This window comes from Xenopus tropicalis, chromosome 8, assembly GCF_000004195.4.
Source record: "Xenopus tropicalis strain Nigerian chromosome 8, UCB_Xtro_10.0, whole genome shotgun sequence".
Lineage (NCBI taxonomy): Eukaryota > Metazoa > Chordata > Amphibia > Anura > Pipidae > Xenopus > Xenopus tropicalis.
In genome coordinates, this window is record NC_030684.2 from 73226265 (window position 1) to 73247691 (window position 21427).

The window sequence follows — 21427 nt, forward strand, 5'->3', positions numbered from 1 at the left end:
GGGTGGCTTCTCCCATGTAGCAGGCAAATGAGCAATACCTGTTCACACCAAGGGACACACATGGAGATTCCACAGAGGACTTTGTAAGCACTGGCAGACTCTTATCCTTTCAGTCTGAACTCACAACACTTGGTACTGGCTGCTCACTCTGTATCTCTCGTGCAACAACTGGCAAAAACAACAGGGGCTCCCTTTATCAACTCCTGGGCCCGCTCCTAGATTTTTGGCTCCAAACTTAAGCACACCTCTTCCCAGATGTGCACTTGGGCATCCAGCCAATCGGGTTCCTCCCCAGTCTGTAGCTAGGCTGGATGATGTCACAGACTGAGAAACAGGGGACATGGTTCTGTGATCCCCTACACTCCCTATCCCAGATCCCTTCTTACTATTTCACAGCAACCTATTAGACTAGCATGATCATGACATTTGAAATATGACTAAAAATATTCTTCTTGTTAAGTCCATGTAAGAGTTACTAAAGAAAATGAGGTTTCTAAAGGTGCAGCTTCAAGAAGGGAGGTGGTATCTAGTGAAAAATACAGAATTACTACTATTAAGTGACATGCTATAATGCTGATCCATGCTCTAGTCCAGTTACCATATTAAACTAAAAAAGCAGGTTATTTAATAAAAATGTGCAAATATTACTACATGTCTATATAGCAGCCAATTAACTGATGGCATTTACTGGTCACCTGTTTAAAAGCAAACCTCTTCTTATGGGTTTTTGCACTTGGGCAAACTTTATATCTTTTATTATAAATAGGGGAAAGAATTGTTATTGCTCCACCAGGAGACTTAGAGTTGCACATGAGCAGCTGAGTAGAATTTATTTTACATTACTCATTCACACATATTGCATATGTGTGAGGTGCTATGGACTGGTAAGAGACATGGCAGTGTGATGCTGTATTACTCTTTTCCCAGGGCTGGTACATTTTTAACCTTAAAGGAGCACCAGCGTACGGGAAAAATTAGTGAGTGAATCCACAAGGAGATACCTAACATATTGGCACCTCAGGCTTTCCTTGTTCTTTAATATAATAGCATGAATAGCCAACACTAGCTGTGATACAGTTAAGCTAAGCACATGGTGTCTGCCACCAATATTAAATTTGAAGATGCAAATAATTTAGTGCTTTCGGCATAAAACATTTAATATGATAGCATTTAAAATTAAAATAAATCAGGATCTGAGTTCATGAGATCTAAGCTCAAATTTATTGGTGATTAAATACAGATTCATTAACTCAATACGGTTATTGCTCTATCTCCAGTAGCCTTGTAAATTCATTACATCATCAAAACAAATTCATTATATAAGAGCAAACTCCGGTATCAGGTGCGCAAGTGCCAAATTAATATATCTACACACTATATTACAAAAGCGGAGGTTAATCCAGTTGATAAGTAGCTTGCAGAGTGATTTGAATTAAACATCACGTGATACACTGCCATTCCTTAACCCCAATTCGCTGCCCTACAATTTGCTAACCCACCCACCAGGCTGTGTACACGCGTTAGTGACCTGCACAATTAAGACACTAGTTAGTTATGAAGAGCAGAGTCGCTTCTTCTAAACAAACCCGCTCAATGTGCATTAGTAAGGAATGCGCGGACTCTGCCGCTTTAGTACATCATTTACTCGCCCAAGTACTGATTCTATCTTACAAGTGCGGCTATCATGAACCGCATTCTGATAGAGACAGACGTGAACACTGCCTTCTTAGTGTGTGGAAATGGCTTCCCTATGCGTCACCCATAAAAACATGCCCAACGCATTTTGTCATGATCTCGCATGACTTCATCAGGGGATATCATTAGTCAGACCTCAGATCTTTGGGTATATATACCCTACTCTTGATGATGTGTGGTTACTATAGATACAATCTTCCATTACTTACAGTGACTTCTTCAGGCTGCTAAAGTTATATTCTTGTTCTACTTTACATTGAGCAGAGAGGAGTATAGCAAGTCGTGAAAAATAATAAATAATAAACCAATCTATAAAGTATTCATAGAGATGCAAAATAACTAAGTATTTACATTATTCACAAAAGTACATGTGAATCTTGATCGTGAGTGGTGATCTACAAAAATCACGATCACCTTTAATTTTTTTTATATAAACGGGGTATAGGTGAAACCTTCATTTAAGCCAAATGGATCACAGCTAGTATTGGCTAGTCATGCTATTCTATCAAAGATTTCTTTGGATTTAATTCCATTAATACTAGTCATAACAAACTAATGGTTTAAATGTCAGTACATTACACATAAATTAGATAGAAATTAAGTGACCACAACAGAATCTATATATTACTCGACTAAATAAATCCTCTGCGCTCAGCCTTCCAGACTTCATGCATCAAACCCCCAGCAATAGAGCCGCACTCTCAGCCAATGTCCAATCGAAAAATATATATAGGGGGGAGCACGAGACAAAATGCAAAATTTCTGCAAAAAAAGTGCTTTTATTTTTATGCCATACACGACATGTTTTGGGCCCCTTTCGTGCCCTTTATCAAGTGCCCCTTTCGTACTTTTTTTGCAGAAATTTTGCATTTTGTCTCGTGCTCCCCCCTATATATATTTTTCGATTAGAATCTATATATTACCCTACTACTTTTGAGACTTGGTAAAAGAGGAGAGGTATTCCGATGGCAGGTTACTTATTTCTAAACTCCAAGAAAATAAATTTTTTGAACAAGAAAAATATTCTGAAAAATAAACACTATAACATGTGGCATGTCGAGAGTACCCCCTGGTGATCACAGAGGGACATAGCAGCTAAGAAAAAGTCTCAAAATGCCCCTGGAAAGTTAACAATTTTATTTTAACCCATTAAAAATGAGAATTTCACTTACCTCTTATCGTAAATTCCATTTCTTCTAGTCCCGACATGTCAGTACGCATGGGCAGTATTGCCCCCCCAGCTAGGCGGTAGGACCTATATACCAAAGCCAATCAAAATTAATCCCTAACTATAAGACCATGTGACTTCCTCCTCACCACTGTTATACATTTGCCAAGCAATACAAGAACCAAATAATTGGGATGGAAAACCCCGTACTGACATGTCGGGACTAGAAGAAATGGAATTTACGATAAGAGGTAAGTGAAATTCTCATTTTCTTCTTCATCCCTTCCATGTCAGTACGCATGGGATCTACCAAGCCATGCCCCTAAAAAATAAGGGGTGGGAATAATAATATCAATGGATGCTAAAAACAAAAATCAAGCATCACAAGAAAAAATTGACCATTCCCTGCTACAAGAATCCTCTCAGGGACCAGAGGGATTTCCACACTACGGTTGCCATAAACATCCAAGCCCAGCTGGGGAGGATCCTCTGCCAACAAGAAGAAAACGGTCACAATCATAACTCTGGCACTGGGCAGTTCACTGGTGTTACCAGCCCCGCAGCAACCGACCAGTTAACCACAACTCTGATGCATTATCCACTAGAGCTGCCTCTATGCCCCCGATCCTTAGCACTAACCTGGGGCCCTAGAAAAATAATTGCGATCCACAAGCATCTAGCTCCAAAGCACACCGGTATCAGCTTAAATTGGTGTTGACAGCCGTCAAACTCAACAACCACCAGAGATCAGCAAAAGATAATCCAAGCACAGATCTGAAGCAACGTATAAGTGAAACTGACCAACAGCGAAAGGGCACACTAGCCATCAAGCCCCACTATGGCACAAGCAAGCTAGAGACTCCAGCCTGTAACAGAGCATGACAGGCTGAAACCCAACTTCCTACCACTCACTGTAGCTACCAACTTTGAGAGGCTACCGAACCAGCAATGTTAGGGCCAGGTTTAGGAACTGTACACAACCTGCAGATGGAAGATCAGCTAACCAGTTTAACATGACTGGAATCAACTGGAAATCATGCATGAAACGACTGGTGCACAGCCAGCCCATACTCAATGCACCAGCTAGCCATCCTGCATGAAAGTCAGAGAAGAGCCATATACTATGCATGCTAAACAACCAGTGGACAAACCAAACACCCTGCCAGCAAAGGAACGGTGAATATGCCAAGTAAAGCACTGGTGGACATGCCAGTTGCCATCCCTGCATGCAAGACACCAGAGTGAAAGACAGCTAGCACACAAGCAATAGTAAAAAGCTAGCACTGTGCTTGCAATACATGACTCTTAAGAGAACTTAAGACCTGCAACCACTGATGCACTGTCTGAACAGTCTGAATACTGTATCTGAATACTGTAACTGCAAAGAAACCTGTCCCCAAACTAGCCACTGCTAGTAAGGAGTTGAATACAAGGTGAAAAACAAGCACCCACACATGCCAAGAAAACAGCTAAGGTAGACAGCCACAAGCACCAAGGCACACCCTGACATGAACCAAAGACCATATCAAAGGCAGACAACCACATGCCTGCACCAAGGACCACAGCATGACTGGCATCCATATACGCCAAGGACTAAGCCAAGGCCAGCAGCCACTTGCGCCAAGGACCAACAAAACTGGCAGCCTCATGTACAATTGCCAGCATCCTATGAGCCTAAGTTCATAACCAGGGCCAGTCTCCGTGAGAGCCAAAGGACAGAAAACAGGGCTAGTTGCCAAGTAAACCAAGGCTAAAACCAAGGTCAAATCAGCCACAAACCAGGACCAAAGGCCAAAACTGGAGTCAATATCCAAGCAAGCCAAAGGCCAGAACCAGAGCCAACGGCCAAGCAAGCCAAAGGCCAGAACCAGAGCCAATGGCCAAGCAAGCCAAAGGCCAGAACCAGAGCCAACGGCCAAGCAAGCCAAAGGCTGGAACCAATGGGCAAGCAAGCCAAAAGGTCAAAACTGGAGCCAATGGCCAAGCAAGCTAAGGGTCAAACCGGAGACCAAGGCCAAAAACAGAGCCAAAAGGCCAATAAAGCCAAAGGTCAAAACCTGAGCCAAAAGGCTGAAACTAGAGCCAAAGGCCAAAACCAATGGACAAGCAAGTCAAAGACCAAAACTAATGGCCAAGCGAGCCAAAGGTCAAAACTGGAACCAATGGGCAAGCAAGCCAAAGGCCAAAATCTGATCCCACTGCCAAGCAAGCCAAAGGACAGAACTGGGAAAAAGGGCCAAGCAAACCAAAAGACAGAACCAGAACCAGCGGCCAAGTGAGCTAAAAGCCAGAGCGGAGGTAGCAGCCAAGTGAGCCAAGGCCAGAACCAGGGCCAGCGACCAAGCAAAGAAAACGGCCAAACCAAGGACCAGTGGCCACTCAAGCCAACAAGGACCAGCAGACAAGCAAGCCAGAGTCCAAAACAAGGACCAGCAGGCAAGCCTATAGCAAAAATTCTGCTGCCAGGGGTGAGAGGCAGTAGCAAAGCAAGCCAAAGGCCATAACCAGGAACCACAGCCAAGGGAGGCAAAAGCCTTAAACAGAACTGTCACGGAGATGCCACTCACAGATGCGCCTGACACTGGGACGGGGTACAAGGGGTTACACTCAGTCACCTTTCACACAGGTTAGACTAACATCAAGCACCCCCAAACAAACCACCGCCCCAAATACAACTATTCGCTGCCACCATCTATCATTAACAGGTGATAGAAACCCAATTACCCAACTATTTCATGCACAAACTTTCCTACTGCAGTGAGGGATAGTTCTACTACTTCCACACACACACCAGCAACCACGGTTAATTTACATACACACTGTCCTACTGACAGTCCACTAACTAATAGCATGCACACAGCCAAACAATTAGTACACCTCTAGACCTGAGCAGTCATACAAGTTACGTGGGAATTGATATAGAGCCGAAGGACTAAACTTATTAAATTTTATATTTAATATTACAGGGTAAACAGTGCAGTTTTAAAAAGATGTTACAAAAGAGAAACATACATGCAAAACAGTCAATAAAATAAACGGGGATAAAAACACAGAGAAATCCTAAGTACGTTACCGAATATCCTGTGCCCTCTGAGGCAAGAGCTTGAAAAACGGTGAACTCACAATCCAAAAGAACATGGATGCCCCACAATATGAGTTGCCTGGCACCTGGGTCTGTGCCCTTTTTTATCCTACTGCTGGGACCCTCCCTCATTACTGTATTCATGAGGAGGGAGTGCCCGGGGGTGTGTCACAGGACCTCCCCTGTAGAGAGCTGTACTTCTCCTGCCCGTTTCTGGTCATATAATATTGGTGCTTGCCAGTACCCAATATTATTATGACAATAGGGGCTTGTCTTAACCCATATGGGGGCGATCAAAATGATACCAAACATGGGGGGTGTCTCATGTCCCAGTCCCCCAGAACCCATCCCTGCTCAGAGAGGGGTATAGGCAGCCCCTGTTTGGTATCATTGGGAAGCCTGGGGCCTCCTCATAAATCCTATGTGAGTTATGAGGATGTGGACCCTAAAGCAGCGAAGATATGGATCCATTTCTATAATCCATATTTTCTGATAGCTGCACCCCCCCTGCTGCTCTGGGTCCCCAGTTGGCCTCTTTGATCATAGATCAAAGAAAGCAATAGCCCCAGGTTTCCCGCCCACCAAATGGCTGGATACGGATAGTCTGCTCCCTCTGTTGGAGTTGCCCCCTTCCCGCAGCCTCTAAATGCCTATTTAATTAAGGGTCTCTGCAGGAGACTAGATGGTGATAGGGGTTAACCCTTTGCCAGGTCCAGGCCATATGGTGCCTGGCATGACAAGAACCAACAGCCAAGCAAGCCAAAGACCATAATCAGGGCCAACAGGCACACAAGGCAAAGTCAATGACAAGGACCAGCAGCCAAGCAAGCCAAGTCTATAGCAGAAAGTCTGATGCCAGGGGTCAGAGGCAGTAGACAGATGAGCCAGAGGCCATAAGCAGGAACTGCAGCCAAGTGAGGCAAAGGCCATAGACAGAACCAATGGCCAAGCAAGCCAAAAACCATAATCACGGCCAGGGTCAACAGGCACACAAGGCAAAGCCCAAAACAAGGAACATCAGCCATGCAAGCCAAGAGACATAGCAAAAAACTGGCTAACAGGGACCAAGACCAGCGGCCACGCTGACCAAAGGCCATAACCAGGACAAGGACCAACAGGCACGTAAGCAAAGGCCATATCACAAGCCGGCAGTCATGCAAAATGACAGTCGCATAGCAATCAGACATTTAGCAATGTTGGCTTCTATCATGCTAGCAGACAGAAATAAATACCTGTAAACACACCAGAAAGAAAAAGGAGTTGTTGAACTACAACTCTGTTCATACCTGGTAGGAAAAAACTGCCTTTTAAATCAAAGACCAAACCAGGGCCTGCAAAAATAAAATAAGCAGGAAAAAGGTACAACACTGCCACAGCAGAAACCCCAGTTAAACCAGGAAGCCCCTGATGAAATAAGAGCTGCTATACCTGCTGTGTCTGCAGAGTAAATTTGACTCACAAGGAATTCTACATATATGAAATAGCAATAACAAGGAGCCCAAGAAGCATACAAGCACCTAACAAGATAACACTGGCTTGTAGGTAAAAAAAGCAAACTCCAGTCAGAACCCTGGAGAAAGGTTGGTTATAAGGTGCAGACTCCCTGCAAGAAAAGGAGACACCATACTGCTACAGCAGTGCAACTCCCAGCCAGTCTGGATGTACCCAGTGTAATAATGAGCTCCCATACCTGCAGAGTCTGCATGGTAGACACGACTCACAAAGAAAGGCTAACAATATGAAACAGCAATAGCAAGGAGGCCTAGAAGCACACAAACACCTTACAGGATAAAATTGGCTTGTAGGCAAAATGCAAACTCCAGTCAGAACCGTGGAGAAAGGTTGGTTATAAGGTGCAGACTCCCTGTAAGAAAAGGGGATACCATACTGCTACAGCAGTGCAACTCCTAGAACAGTCTTGGAAGCACCTGGTGTAAATGAGCACACATACCTGCACCCATACCTGCTGTGTCTGCACAGAGGACTCAGGCTTACAGTAAAAAAACTAAAGATATCAATAGCAAAGTGCCCTAAAGAAGCACTTACACCTTACCAGATAGCAGTGAGTAGTCAGCAGCATGGCAACTCCCACAGGAACCCAGACAGCATTCAGCTGAGGGACATAATTAGCTCATTAGTATGCAGGCTTCTCAGTGCACTGAGCATTTCAAACACACAGTGGAGACTGAAGATTCATACTCATACAGATTCAGGCTTAGTTATCACTAGCCCATATCCATACCCATGGCCCTTTAGTCCGATATCTTCAAAGGCTCAAAACACCATAGGAAAAATACTGCCCATGCGTACTGACATGGAAGGGACGAAGAAGAAACATAAATAACCCCTGACAAATATGGCCTAACGCATTTCATGCTTACCTAGCACTTAATCATAGGTTTCTTATTTACACCAATTAATTTGGAAGAGTGACAAAAAGAGGCAGATGGAGCCTTTCAAGCCAATCTACCACCCTCACACTTGGAATCCTCTTCAGACATAAAAGGCATATTTTATAAACTTACAAAAATATACAAACAACAAATTAGAAACTGGTGGGAGGTGGTTAGTCCCTAGAGAATTAAGAATACATGTTTCCCCAGCATCACACATTACCTGTGAGACTTTTGAACAAAAATGGTATACTAACTAAATGTTCCAGGCACAACTATTTAAGGACAACTCCACCTTCCAAACTTTAGAGTTGAAATTAAAAACCTCAGTAGAGAATTTCCGCAAATATCTGAGGGAAAGGAAACCGAAAAAGTTCTCTAGGGTCACAACGGACTATGAGACGGGGAATGTGTATGCGAAACTCACTAGGATGGCCTCCCAAAAACATTATAACTCAGCCTCTGAGAATGATTCTTCATCCGATGAGGATCAGTATAGAACTAGTGACAGTGATGAGGGCATACCTAGATTGATTCTCAAGATGGGAGGTAAAAAACCAAGGAGGAAGGAGGTCTCTTTTTTTAGGGGAACCTACAGAGGAGACACAAGTAAAGGAATCAAACATAAAACTGAGAGATTGGGCCACTTGGGGCTATCGCCATTCAAGGGTCATTATAAATGACAAATTATGAATTTATCCTCATTTCCACTGAATGACCATCACATTGAACTGTTGGAAAGAGGTTTAAATTTTGTTCTGAATAAAAATTTGAACAAATCTGAGTGGGTCAAAGACATAAATCTGTTTGCCCATAAACTTGCTTTGCATAAATATTTAAAAAATATAGAGGATAGAGAATTGAGAAAAATTGGTCTTACTGGGGATGATTTACCCACTCTGCAAATTCTGGAAGAATTGCAAGGTGGGGTGGATTACAATCCCAAAACAGTGAGAGATAAAGCCAGCTGATAAAGGTGGTAATGTAGTCATAATGAACAAACTAGACTATAAGTAAATGGTGCTCGGTCTTCTGACAAAAGAGCGTGCGTAGACGACCTACAGTGTTAGGCAACAACTCACTCACAGAGAAAGTGAGCAAATTCTTAGACTCATACTTAGCCTCCGTAGTTTCAAATTTAGCATCTTATCTGAAAGACACCAAGGATATCATCTTAAAGCTATAAGGCATGAAAATTGATTCCAATTGTTATTTAGCGAGCATCGATGAAGCACTCTATACGAGTATCCCTCATGCCAAGGGACTTCAAGCTGTGAGACATTTTCTCACCATGATCTATAATGAAAAGCAAGTTTTGTTCTTAACAAAACTTTTGTACTTTATACTTACCCATAACTATTTTCTCTTTGACATTAAAGTTTACCAACAAATAAAGGGCACAGCAATGGGAAGTGCCTGTGTACCAAGCTATGCCAACTTATTTTTAGGTTGGTGGGAGTACAATTTTGTCCTTAATTCAGAAATAAACTCTTATCTGCCGAAAATAATTCTTGAAAAAGATATATTGACAATATCTTGATAATATGGCAGGGGGACAAAGATGACTTCCACAGCATGATTACTCTTTTGAATAATAATGACTTGGGACTACATTTTACGAGTGAGTTTAGTGCAGATAAATTACCCTTTCTGGATCTGCTTTTACAGAGTGGTGAGACAGGGGTAATAGAGACAAAAGTATACCGTAAACAAACTGCAACTAACAGCCTACTGCACTATACTAGTTTCCATCCTACGCCTTTAAAGAAAGGCATTCCGGTAGGTCAGGATCTGAGGCTGAGGAGAAATTGCTCGGACATTAATGACTTTAAAAGTAAGGCAGTTGATCTACGTAAAAGATATTTACAGCGAGGATATCCTAGACGATGCCTCAAAAGAGCATGTTTAATTCAGATCGAGATTCACTGCTACATGGGATTTCTCAAGAGGGCAGTAATCAACCACCAGAAATTAGGTGTATTGGTACTTTTAACAATCAGTGGTCTAATATAAAATCTTTTATCTGAAAATTTTGGAGTGTAATTAAAGGAGAAGGAAAGTCAAAATCTATTAAGCACACTATTAAATAGTACTACTATTGCTGTATAAAATCGCTATATTTCTGGCTTGCCTAATGAAAGATTTACAGAGATACACATACTAGAACTTACATACTTGTTTCAGTGAACGGCGCCGCCATCTTGTCCAGCATGTCTGTATGGGGTATTGCTGAAAAGCACAAGCCAGTCCCCCCTCCCCACCCGCTTCGATCCCCGCTCCTGCCGGCTTACTCTTTACTAGCCTTTCCTTCTCTTTTAAAGGCGATAATGATTTACAAAAGATACTACCAACCAAACCATCATTAGTCACAAATGTGAAGCATGTCAATATATGAGACCAATGAAAATCTTTTCCAGTCCAGACTCTGATCATGTATATGGTATCAGACAATTTATTAATTGCCGCACTTCAGGTGTAATCTATGCAGGCGTATGTAGTTGCCCTAAAATGTATATAGGCAAGACGTTAAGGGAACTACGGAACGTACGTGACTTTCATCTTTCAGATGTCACAGAAGTTTCCTTTTTTGGAATTGAAAAGGTCAAATTAAGTGTGAGAAAAGGTGACATTGATAAAATGTTGCTGAGAAAAGAGTGTCAGTGGATATATAGGTTAAGAACTAGATCTCCATTTGGCTTAAATGAAGGTTTCACCTATACCCCCTTCATATCAAAAAATTAGAGGTGATCATGATTTTTGTAGATCACCACTCATGATCAAGATTCACATGTACTTTTGTAAATAATGTAAATACTTAGTTATTTTGCATCTTTATGAATACTTTATAGATTGGTTTATTATTTTTCATGACTTGCTATACTCCTCTCTGCTCAGTGTAAAGTAGAACAAGAATATAAATTTAGCAGCCTGAAGAGGTCACTGTAAGTAATGGAAGATCGTCTATATAGTAACCACACATCATTAAGAGTAGGGTATATATACCCAGAGATCTGAGGTCTGACTAATGATAGCCCCTGACGAAGTCATGCGAGATTGTGACAAAACGCATTGGGCATGTTTTTATGGGTGACGCCTAGGGAAGCCATTTCCACACACTAAGAAGGCAGTGTTCACGTCTGTCTCTATCAGAATGCGGTTCATGATAGCCTCATTTTTAAGATAGAATCGGTACTTAGGCGAGTGAGTGATGTAGTAAAACGGCACTTTCCTTACTTATACTTATACTAATACTTATTAATGCAGCTCTTGATAGCTGCAATCAGTCTGACTGAAAACTCACATGGAGCGGGTTTGTTTAGAAGAAGGGACTCTGCTTACATGCTCCTTCTCTTCATAACTAACTAGTGTCTTAATTGTGCAGGTCACTAACGCGTGTACACAGCTGGGTGGGTTAGCAAACTGTAGGGCAGCAAATTGGGGTTAGGGAATGGCAGTGTATCACGTGATGTGATTGTTTCATTCAAATCACTCTGCAAGCTACTTATCAACTGGATTAACCTCTGATTTTGTAATATAGTGTGTACATATATTAATTTGGCACTTGCGCACCTGATACCGGAGTTTGCTCTTATATAATGAATTTGTTTTGATGATGTAATGAATTTACAAGGCTACTGGAGATAGAGCAATAACCGTATTGAGTTAATGAATCTGTATTTAATCACCAGTGAATTTGAGCTTAGATCTCATGAACTCCTCATTTATTTTAATTTTAAATGCTATCAAATATGTTATATTTTATGCTGAAAGCACTAAATTATTCGTATCTTCAAATTTTCCTTGTTCTTTAACAAGCAAAATAGAAAAGTGCTCAGTTATCTTAGATCCCAAACCCTACTCCCTTATACCAGTTTCTTAGGAAAAGATGAATCTACAGTATTTTTAAATTCTATAATTTCAACCCTCTGGTTGTATTGATGAGGCACCACATTTGAGATTGGCAATGCATGTGGTTCATTAAGCTCAATTTGTAATGTTCCTTTTCTAGGAAGTAGTTTGATATGTACATATGTTTATTTCACAGCTATTAGTTACAAAAAGTGGTGCTCTGCATTAATAATTTTCTACCCTTTAATTCTGAAAATGTGTCAAAGATACCAAGTTGCTCAAATTGTGTGCATGCTGCTATACAGCTAGAAGATTTGCCATCACACTTTAAAGGACATGTAAAGCCTACATTTGCCTACAATGTATATCAGTTGGGCACATCTCCCCCACCCAAATGGCAATATTTGTACTGCATATATCCCCTCCGCTTACCAGCACCATCACATTTTCCTAAAGCAAATAGCAGCTTTCACCTGGCGGCCATTTTTCCTCTGATACATAATCAGATACATTTAGATCTGCAAACAGCATACACACACACAGACCCTTATTCAGCATGCATTTCATCAAGAATACAGGCTCACACAGGCACAACTGTCTCTGATAAAAGTTCTGCTTTGTTTGAGCACTGTAATGGTAAAGCTGAGCTCGGGAGATGAAAACTGAAGCAGACAGCTAGAGCTGAGTTTCTATGGGAACCAGCAATGCCATCTCTTTACTGGCTGCTAGACTGGAGGGCGTGTTTAGTAATCTGAGCTTAGAACAACTGAGCATGCCCACAAGCCAACAGCCAAAGCAAATTCCTGAGGGAGGGGGCCGAGTGGGTTACAGGAGGAGAAGGAAATCTAAGTGATTAAGGAGATGTTGCAGGCTAACTTTTAACCTCTGGACAACCAGTGTGGCAGGTATTGAAAGATTTCAAAGAGGCTTTTCACTGATTAATTTTGGTGTGTGTGTGTGTGGGGGGGGTTACATGTCCTTTAAGCCGTATGATTTTTTTCCATGCTTTGTATACATGCATATTGCACAGCTTTTGTGATCTACTAAAACATGATAAAGGAGTTAAAATAATAACCAGTTAGTATCTTCATCACCACATTTATTTGCTTTAGTATTCTTCCCCAGACAGCATCTTCTTTGTAACGGCAAAACATGCTGTCAGTTTTTTACCAGTGTTACCTGTAACTTATTTCAATCCAGAATCCTAGATACAAAAGAATAGTCTGCTCACTAACTTATTTATGTAAATAACACTCTGTTAATTGCTTTTACTTTTTTTTTCTTTTAGAAACTGCAAGTAATGATTCTCCTGCTTCATCTGTTGCTAGAGCTTAAGGTAAGGAAAAATGCTGTGCGATTGCCACAGGTAAAGAATTCAACCAAGAAGGTGCACATGATAGTTAAAATATAGCATAAAAATAACAAGAAGCATCTAGAACACTGAAAATAAATTGTAAAAATTAAACAATATACAGTGGTTTTTACCCTCAATGTAATATTTTTTTTTATAGAATGTCACCATTTTAGCACTAACTATAAAATGTTGCTCTTGCCACTAGGCACAAGTGATACACCAGTACAGACACTATTTTCCACCTTTGGAAAATAAATGGAATGCAATTTAAGATTGTAAAGGGGACCTTGCATTTAAAGGGGGAGATCAAGCTTAGATTGGTATAATTTAGGCAGTGTCACCAGTCCTTGCCTGTGCTACAGTGAGTCATAGAAAAAAACAGGGCTGCATTAAATCATGCATTTCCATGCAGTGTTGATAATTAACCCCACTGAGTCAACCTGAAAGTTGGCAGATGTCAACATGCATTTAGTTGGGTAAGATAGGGACAATGCAAGTTGGTAAAGCACTTCTGTGTGTACAGAAGTAGTGAAGGGATGAGAAAGAATAAAGATCAATAAGAAGCCACGTGACTTAATTTTTGTGAGCCTATGATTAAGGGTGTTATGCCCGAAAATGCGTTAGGCCCATGTCTGCAGCCTTTCCATAATATAGTTTTAGTGGCTTTTTACTCCGGAGTGCTGCTCATTGATCTTTACTCTGTCGAGGGAAGGGGTATGCAGAGAGAGGAGCACCTGGGGAATTCTGTGACGCACTAAGGGAGTGCAGGAGATATGTCCTTAACTGTGGCTTGCACGGAATGTTTATTTATGAAGAGCGGAGGAAACAGCACAGATTATTTATGACACAAGAGGGGTGAGTCTTGAGTGGCTTTTCTGTCTATTAACCTACTGAAGGGGTAGAGTAAATAGGCATGGTGATTACAAGAGGAGTCTAAAAGTACTGGGTGTCAAGCAAGAGCAGGGTTGGCCTAAGCCACTGGGATACCAAGAAAAATCCCAGTGGGCCCCGGTCCCTGGGCCCCCACCTGCAACTTGCATAATAGTGCAGAAAATATTTTTTATATTTCAAAGGTGAGAAAAATAACAAAGATAATCATTGTGATCATATTGACATGACTGCCAATAGAGCGCATATAAGTAATTTCTGCAGTGATCTTACTGGCATATCTGATGTTATTGGAGTGCTTATTGGTCATATCTGCAGTGGTTTTACTTGCTTGTCTGAGGTTAATTTGCTGCTTAGCCATTTTTTGTAATTATTGTATCGGCATTTCTGGGGTTAATATTCTCATCCATTTTTTATAGTGATTATACTGGCATGTTTGGGTAATCAGGGCCGGAACTAGGGGTAGGCAGAAGAGGAACCTGCCTAGGGGCACTGATTAGGGGGTGCCAGGCAGGAACCTCTCCTGCCAACCCCTAGCCCGCGCTCCCTTCTCCTGCCCCCGCCGGTTGTTATTATGTGGGGGCAATGACTCCCTCCTCCCCACTCCCCACCTGATGGAACTGTGCATGCGCGTGCACACGTGGTGGGTGGGGGGTGGAGAGATGCAGGGGCGAGGTGGCCAACCGGATTGCCTAGGGCGCCCGGTCGGCTTGGTCCACCCCTGTAGGTAATTATTGCTAAAGTGAGTGTGGCCCAAAGTTTTCAGCAATTTTACTTTTGCCTAAGGTAAAAGTAGATGGCCCTGCTTGTTCATGCACTGTATAAAGCATAGTATGGGTAGTGGCTGCTGGTGCACTTATGTGGTTGGTGAGCCCCTGGGGTAAGTTACTTAGGTGGGCAGCAGGTACGGCAGTCCAAGCAAGCGTGTGGGACAGAATGTATAAAAGGTACCACACCCAGAATTAGTGGTCTTTATGGGAGAACACAAGAAGAGACCAGCTGGAAGAGAGGAAGAACAGCATACAGGGTAAGGAGAGGTCAGAACGGGGCAGCTGATAGTTGAGCAGGCACTAGGTGTCAGGGTTAGGTAGTAAGGGCCGCCTATTGTCCCACCAAGGAGGGTAGAGGGAAATAGTTTTCCCAGTGGTTCATCCACAGAATAGGGACCCGAGCAGATAGGGGTAGGCTAGAAGGAGGGCTTTATGAGCTTTGGGCAAGAATAGGCCAGTAGAAAAGGCCTGGTGGAATAGCAAAGCATTACTGCCTGGAAGTGCTTGCCTTTCCTGGGGGACGAAGCGTGACATATGGGGTGGCCTCCTTATAAGATAGGCATGGAAGGAGATGGAATAAACATTTGCCATTTTCCCAAAACAAAGAAACTGTGTAACCACCAACACAACCCAAACCAACACTGTCTGCCCCACAAGAATTCACTCTGCACTCTTTAGGAACAAGCAGTAAAACTAAAAGTCTCAGTAAAAGTCTTCAGTAAAGACACATATAAAACAGAATGACTCTTAATAAAGGAATTAAGCGGCAATGTAAAATTAACCAGATTAATCAGAAAGGACTGACCTAAAACCTTCTGACTGAACTTGATTAAAATTCAACATTTGAGGGGACATTTACCAAGGCACATTTTTGGGGTCGGGCTTTTTGACTGGCTAAAATATGTTGATTATGTCGAGCCAATGGCAGATACCCCTTTTACAACTGTAAGATCTTTCTTTGAATTGTGGTTTTAGAGGTTTTTAGGATTTTTTGATGCTGGCCTTTGTGCAACAATACAAAAAAAGTTGCAGCTATCATGCGACAATTAAAAAAAAAAAAAGGTGCGGTTTTCTCGACTTTTCCGCAGCTTTTTTGTTAACATTTTTTCAGTTTTGATTCTTTAGTAAATGACTGCCATTTGTGAAAATGAGTTTAGTCATAGTTTCATAAAAACATACCAAACAAATCATGAAAATCTGAATGTTATTAGATCCCCTCTACATCTGGAAACTAGGGGGCAGATTTATCAACATATAAAGATTGCATTATTCCCAATTTGAAAACAAAAATGGAGAGGAAAATACTCAAGAATATTATTTTGAAAATTCAAATAGTCACAACATGTTAAAAAAAACTGCAAAGATTCACATGAAAAAACTCAGCAAGTAAGAGCTGGAGAGTTTCTATAGAAATCATTGGGAAATGTCTCTGAAGATTTCAATCAACTTTATTTCATTTATTTTACTACCAGTTTATTAATATAGAACAATGTGATTTTCGTTTTTTGTGCAAGTTTTGTCTGCGACGTGGTCAACTATTCTTTAAAATGCTGTTGCCTGGTGCAAAAAAAAACCCTTTAGTTGTGGGACAAACACTCATTTGTTTCTTTTTTGATACGGGATTGTATTTTCATTCCCTCTAAAATGGAAACTAATAAATGTGCATCTAAGTGCTGAGAATGGCATGCACAGAATGTGGGTGCTGAACACGTTTTCCTTCAAGGGTCTTGGACATTTTAAGATAATTACATATATTCTGGGAAGTGAGATCTTAAATAAAAGGGTTTAATTTTGCTGTCAGTGATTAGTAAGTTTCTGCCAAGAGTAGGAGTGAGTTCTTCCAGTCTGTACTATAGTACTGTGTAATATATGTAGTTGTCCAGCTTTAAGTGCTGGCGGCCATGTTTGGTGACATGCATGCATATAAGGAGCGAGCTGGGGCAATCACTCATTATGAACCTGCATCTATATGTCCCAGCATGGCTGCTTGCACCGGGAGCTCTTTCTTGGTGAGGATGGCTTATTGCTTACAAAGGTATTTTTTTTAACCCTTTAATTGCCCAGGGCTTTTAAAATTAACTGAGCCGCTATAAAAGAACCAGGCCCTCAATTTTGCAGCATTTGATTTGAGATGATAGCCTCCTGCTTCTTTTATTAACATCATATCACTTATTGGTCCTTACTACTTCTCATTGTCTTGTCTCTTATGCTTGGTGCTATATCCACACAACATGTGAGTAGCAATATATGTGGGCAAGAGACTTAATATTAACATTGTTTTTTTTTTCCCTTTTCAGGGTGACGTGTTCTAAGAAAGAAGCAGTGAAATATGCGGAAGTAGAGGAGACAAGAAACCTGATTTGATTTGTTTGCTTCTGTTCTAAAATATATTTCCATTATAGAAAGGAATGTTTTTAATTTGCTTCATCATAAATATTGGGTTGTTATAACATTCAATATTCAGCATTCTGGTGTGATCATATTGCTTAAATATAAGGGTGTAGGTTTATGTTGTTTAAGTTTTAAATGTTTTTGATTTTTGAATTGTAAAAATGAATGTAAAACATGTGCAACTTATCCATGTAGCACAGTGTATGGTAGAATTATTTGATTACATTTGCAGGGATTGTATAAAGCTAAGAACAAACTGGTTCGTCAGTTGTATAATTTCCTTTTCTACCCAGAATACCAAACTGGCATCTGAGTTTCATATTTCTTCTCATAAACTCCCACGGAATGTCACCTACTGTATCTTGTATTGGCAGTGTTGTCATATTTGCCATTATTATTATTATTATTATTATTATTTTACAAGTGATTTCATGTAACCTTCTGCTCAATTGGCTCAATTATCTGTCCAACCAGTGCATACAGGAATTATGCAAGCACCTTACCTTATAGCATTCATGGCCTCCCAGTACTTGGCCTCCTCTCTCCTGCATGCCCTCAGCTTTCAGTGCTCATGTTTTTTCTACACCCTAAAGTCTAACAAGCCCTCTTCAGGAGTATGTCATACACAGCTCTCAGCACCATTTTTCAAATTTAGAAATTCCTGAACAAACCCCTTCCTTACTGCTTCTGTTTCCAGGCATGACAAGTTCCAGGATTGTAGAACTGGAAACTTTGGTTCTCTGCGTCTCTATACAGTTGTCAGTGGATTGGAGGGAACTGTTGTTCAGTAACTGGTCCAGGATAAAAGTAAATGTTCCCTACTATGGCTGACATTATGAAAGAATGAAAACCCTTGAGAAAATTTATAGCTGGGGCTGATGCCACCTCTTATTCAACTTACAATTCAAAAGCTGGGGGGTTGAAGCCTGGGTGCTCACATGTGGTACAGAGGTCACAGTGTGGGTCATACAGTGGTGTTGTTCTGGATATGAACCAGGGCAGAACTAAGGGTAGGCAGAAGAAGCATGTGCCTAGGGTGGGGGCTGTCTTGCAGACCCTGCAAGAGTGTAGAGGGCTTAGTAGGGCTCTAAGTAATGAGTGACTTCAATAGACCTTAGTAGAATAGTTAACTCACCAATGTCTGGGGCCCTACACTGAATTTGCTGTGGGGCCCAGTAATATGTAGTTATGGCACTGGAAATGCCCATCATGATGGGAGACACCATGTCACTTTCAGTGGAACCACATATAGCGGTCATAACACAACAGTGATTGGTCTAATGTTGTCTAAGGAAAGTATCCTCATAAAGAAAGCAATATCAAAGTTCCTCTTATGCAGAAAATTTATGTTTTAGGAATCAAAGAAAATTTCCAATTAACATCAGAGTACATTTTTCTTTGAATAGAAACCTTAACCAAGAGCCTTTCTTGTGAACAGGAGTAGAAGCAACAGTTTCATTGAATTTAAAAATTTGCCTGCTGTAAGTTTTTCTCTGAATAAATTCTAAATAAAATCTCTATAAATACACAATATTTTGTAAACGTTTTGTCTCAGTAACATACAGTAACGACTGCTTTCAAAACTAAGGTCTATTGGTCTTAGTGAAGTCATTTGCACATGGATAGAAAACTGGCTACAGGATCGGGTACAGAGGGTGGTTGTTAATGGTACATTCTCTATTTGGAATAAGGTTCTCAGTGGGGTCCCTCAGGGTTCTGTACTGGGTCCACTTTTGTTTAATTTGTTCATAAATGACTTAGGGGAGGGTATTATGAGTAATGTATCAGTGTTTGCAGATGACACAAAACTCTTCAGACCAGTCAATTATATCCAGGATGTGACATCCCTGCAGCAGGATCTTGACCAACTGGCAATCTGAGCAGATGAGATTTAAAGGAGACATTTTATATAAAGTTCATATTCAGTTATAATATTCACCTTCCCCTTAAAATGTGAAATGCAGAAAAAAAGATGTTTTGAAAGCATTTTACCTCCCAAAACTGTCATTATATGAGAGCTGCATAGACAACCTCTCAACTCAGAAGCCAGAGCGAAATGAAAGATGGGAGTGTCACTTCAGTCTCCCACAGGAAGTGGTCACAGCACTGACTGACAGGCTTTACTCAACTGTAGCAGGGAAAACCCCTCCCAGTTTCCTCCTTCTGTGTCTCTCTGCTACCTGTGCTGCTGGGGGACGACGGGGAGAGAGGAGCGATCGCATGAGCAGAGCATGAATAGACTGCCTGTGACATCGCAAAGTCACGCCCACCCTATGTATATTCACTGCACTTTAAGTAGCTGCTGCTCTGTTACTGAAGTCATTCAGGGCCTGCAGCTCACATACTGAAGAGTCTAAACCAGAAGTTTGCAAAAAGTTTTTCAAGCAGTTATGGACATATTTGAACACAAAGGTATTAAAATAAAAGCACTTACTTCTATTTTACATTATTTTACATGGTGTAGTGAATTGTAAAAATGTATGGTATATGTCCCCTTTAATGTGGATAAATGTAAGGTCATGCACCTGGGATGTAAAAATATGCAAGCCCCGTATACCCTTAATGGGACTGCACTAGGCAAATCTATAATGGAGAAGGACCTTGGAGTCCTTGTAGATAATAAACTTGGCTGTAGCAAGCAATGCCAGGCAGCAGCTGCAAGGGCAAACAAGGTTTTGAGCTGTATTAAAAGGGGTATAGATTCACGGGAGGAGGGGGTTATTCTTCCCCTTTACAGAGCGCTGGTAAGGCCCCATCTAGAATATGCTGTTCAGTTTTGGTCTCCAGTGCTCAAACGGGACATTATTGAGTTAGAGAGGGTCCAGAGAAGGGCAACTAAGCTGGTAAAGGGTATGGAAAGTCTCAGTTATGAAGAAAGACTGGCCAAGTTGGGTCTGTTTACACTGGAGAAGAGGCTCTTGAGAGGTAATATGATAACTATGTATGTAATATACAGTGAGGAACATAAGTATTTGAACACCCTGCAATTTTGCAAGTAGGGATACAAATACATTCTTTAAAAATCATATAATGTGATTTCCTGAATTTTTTTTTAAATGCTGTCTCTCACAGTGGGAATGCACCTACAATGTGAATTTCAGACCCCTCCATAATTTCTAAGTGGTAGAACTTGCAAAATTGCAGGGTGTTCAAATACTTACGTTCCTCACTGTATATATAGAAAATAATAAATAAGGAGATCATATAATAACCTCTCTAATGCTTTATTTACCAGTAGGTCCTCCCAACTGACACGAGGGCACCCACTCCGTTTAGAAGAAGAAGGGAGGTTCCATTTAAATATTCGGAAAGGATTTTTTACAGTGAGAGCTGTGAAGTTCTGGAATTCCCTCCCCGAATCAGTCGTGCTGGCTGATACATTATATAACTTTAAGAAGGGGCTGGATGGATTCTTAGCAAGTGAGGGAATACAGGGGTATGGGAGATAGCTCTCAGTACAAGTGAGGGAATACAGGGTTATGGGAGATAGCTCTCAGTACAAGTGAGGGAATACAGGGTTATGGGAGATAGCTCTCAGTACAAGTGAGGGAATACAGGGTTATGGGAGATAGCTCTCAGTACAAGTGAGGGAATACAGGGTTATGGGAGATAGCTCTCAGTACAAGTGAGGGAATACAGGGGTAGGGGAGATAGCTCTCAGTACAAGTGAGGGAATACAGGGTTATGGGAGATAGCTCTCAGTACAAGTGAGGGAATACAGGGTTATGGGAGATAGCTCTTAGTACTAGTTGATCCAGGGACTGGTCCAATTGTCATCTTTGTCAGGAAGGATTTTTTTTCCCCTCTGCGGAGACTTCAGATGGGGATTTTTGCCTT

At 41.3% G+C, this 21427-nt stretch overlaps 1 protein-coding gene across 1 annotated transcript in view; it reads left to right on the forward strand.

The window, feature by feature from the left end:
• The window catches only part of hla-a (major histocompatibility complex, class I, A), a 93247-nt gene extending 74126 nt beyond the window's left edge, over nt 1-19121 (forward strand). Inside the window, exons 6-7 of the mRNA NM_001113065.1 lie at nt 13476-13523; nt 17497-19121. Coding sequence (NP_001106536.1) covers nt 13476-13522 — 47 coding nt within the window. The 3' untranslated portion in view covers nt 13523; nt 17497-19121. The remainder of the gene's footprint in view (nt 1-13475; nt 13524-17496) is intronic.
• The last annotated feature ends 2306 nt before the right edge of the window (nt 19122-21427 follow it).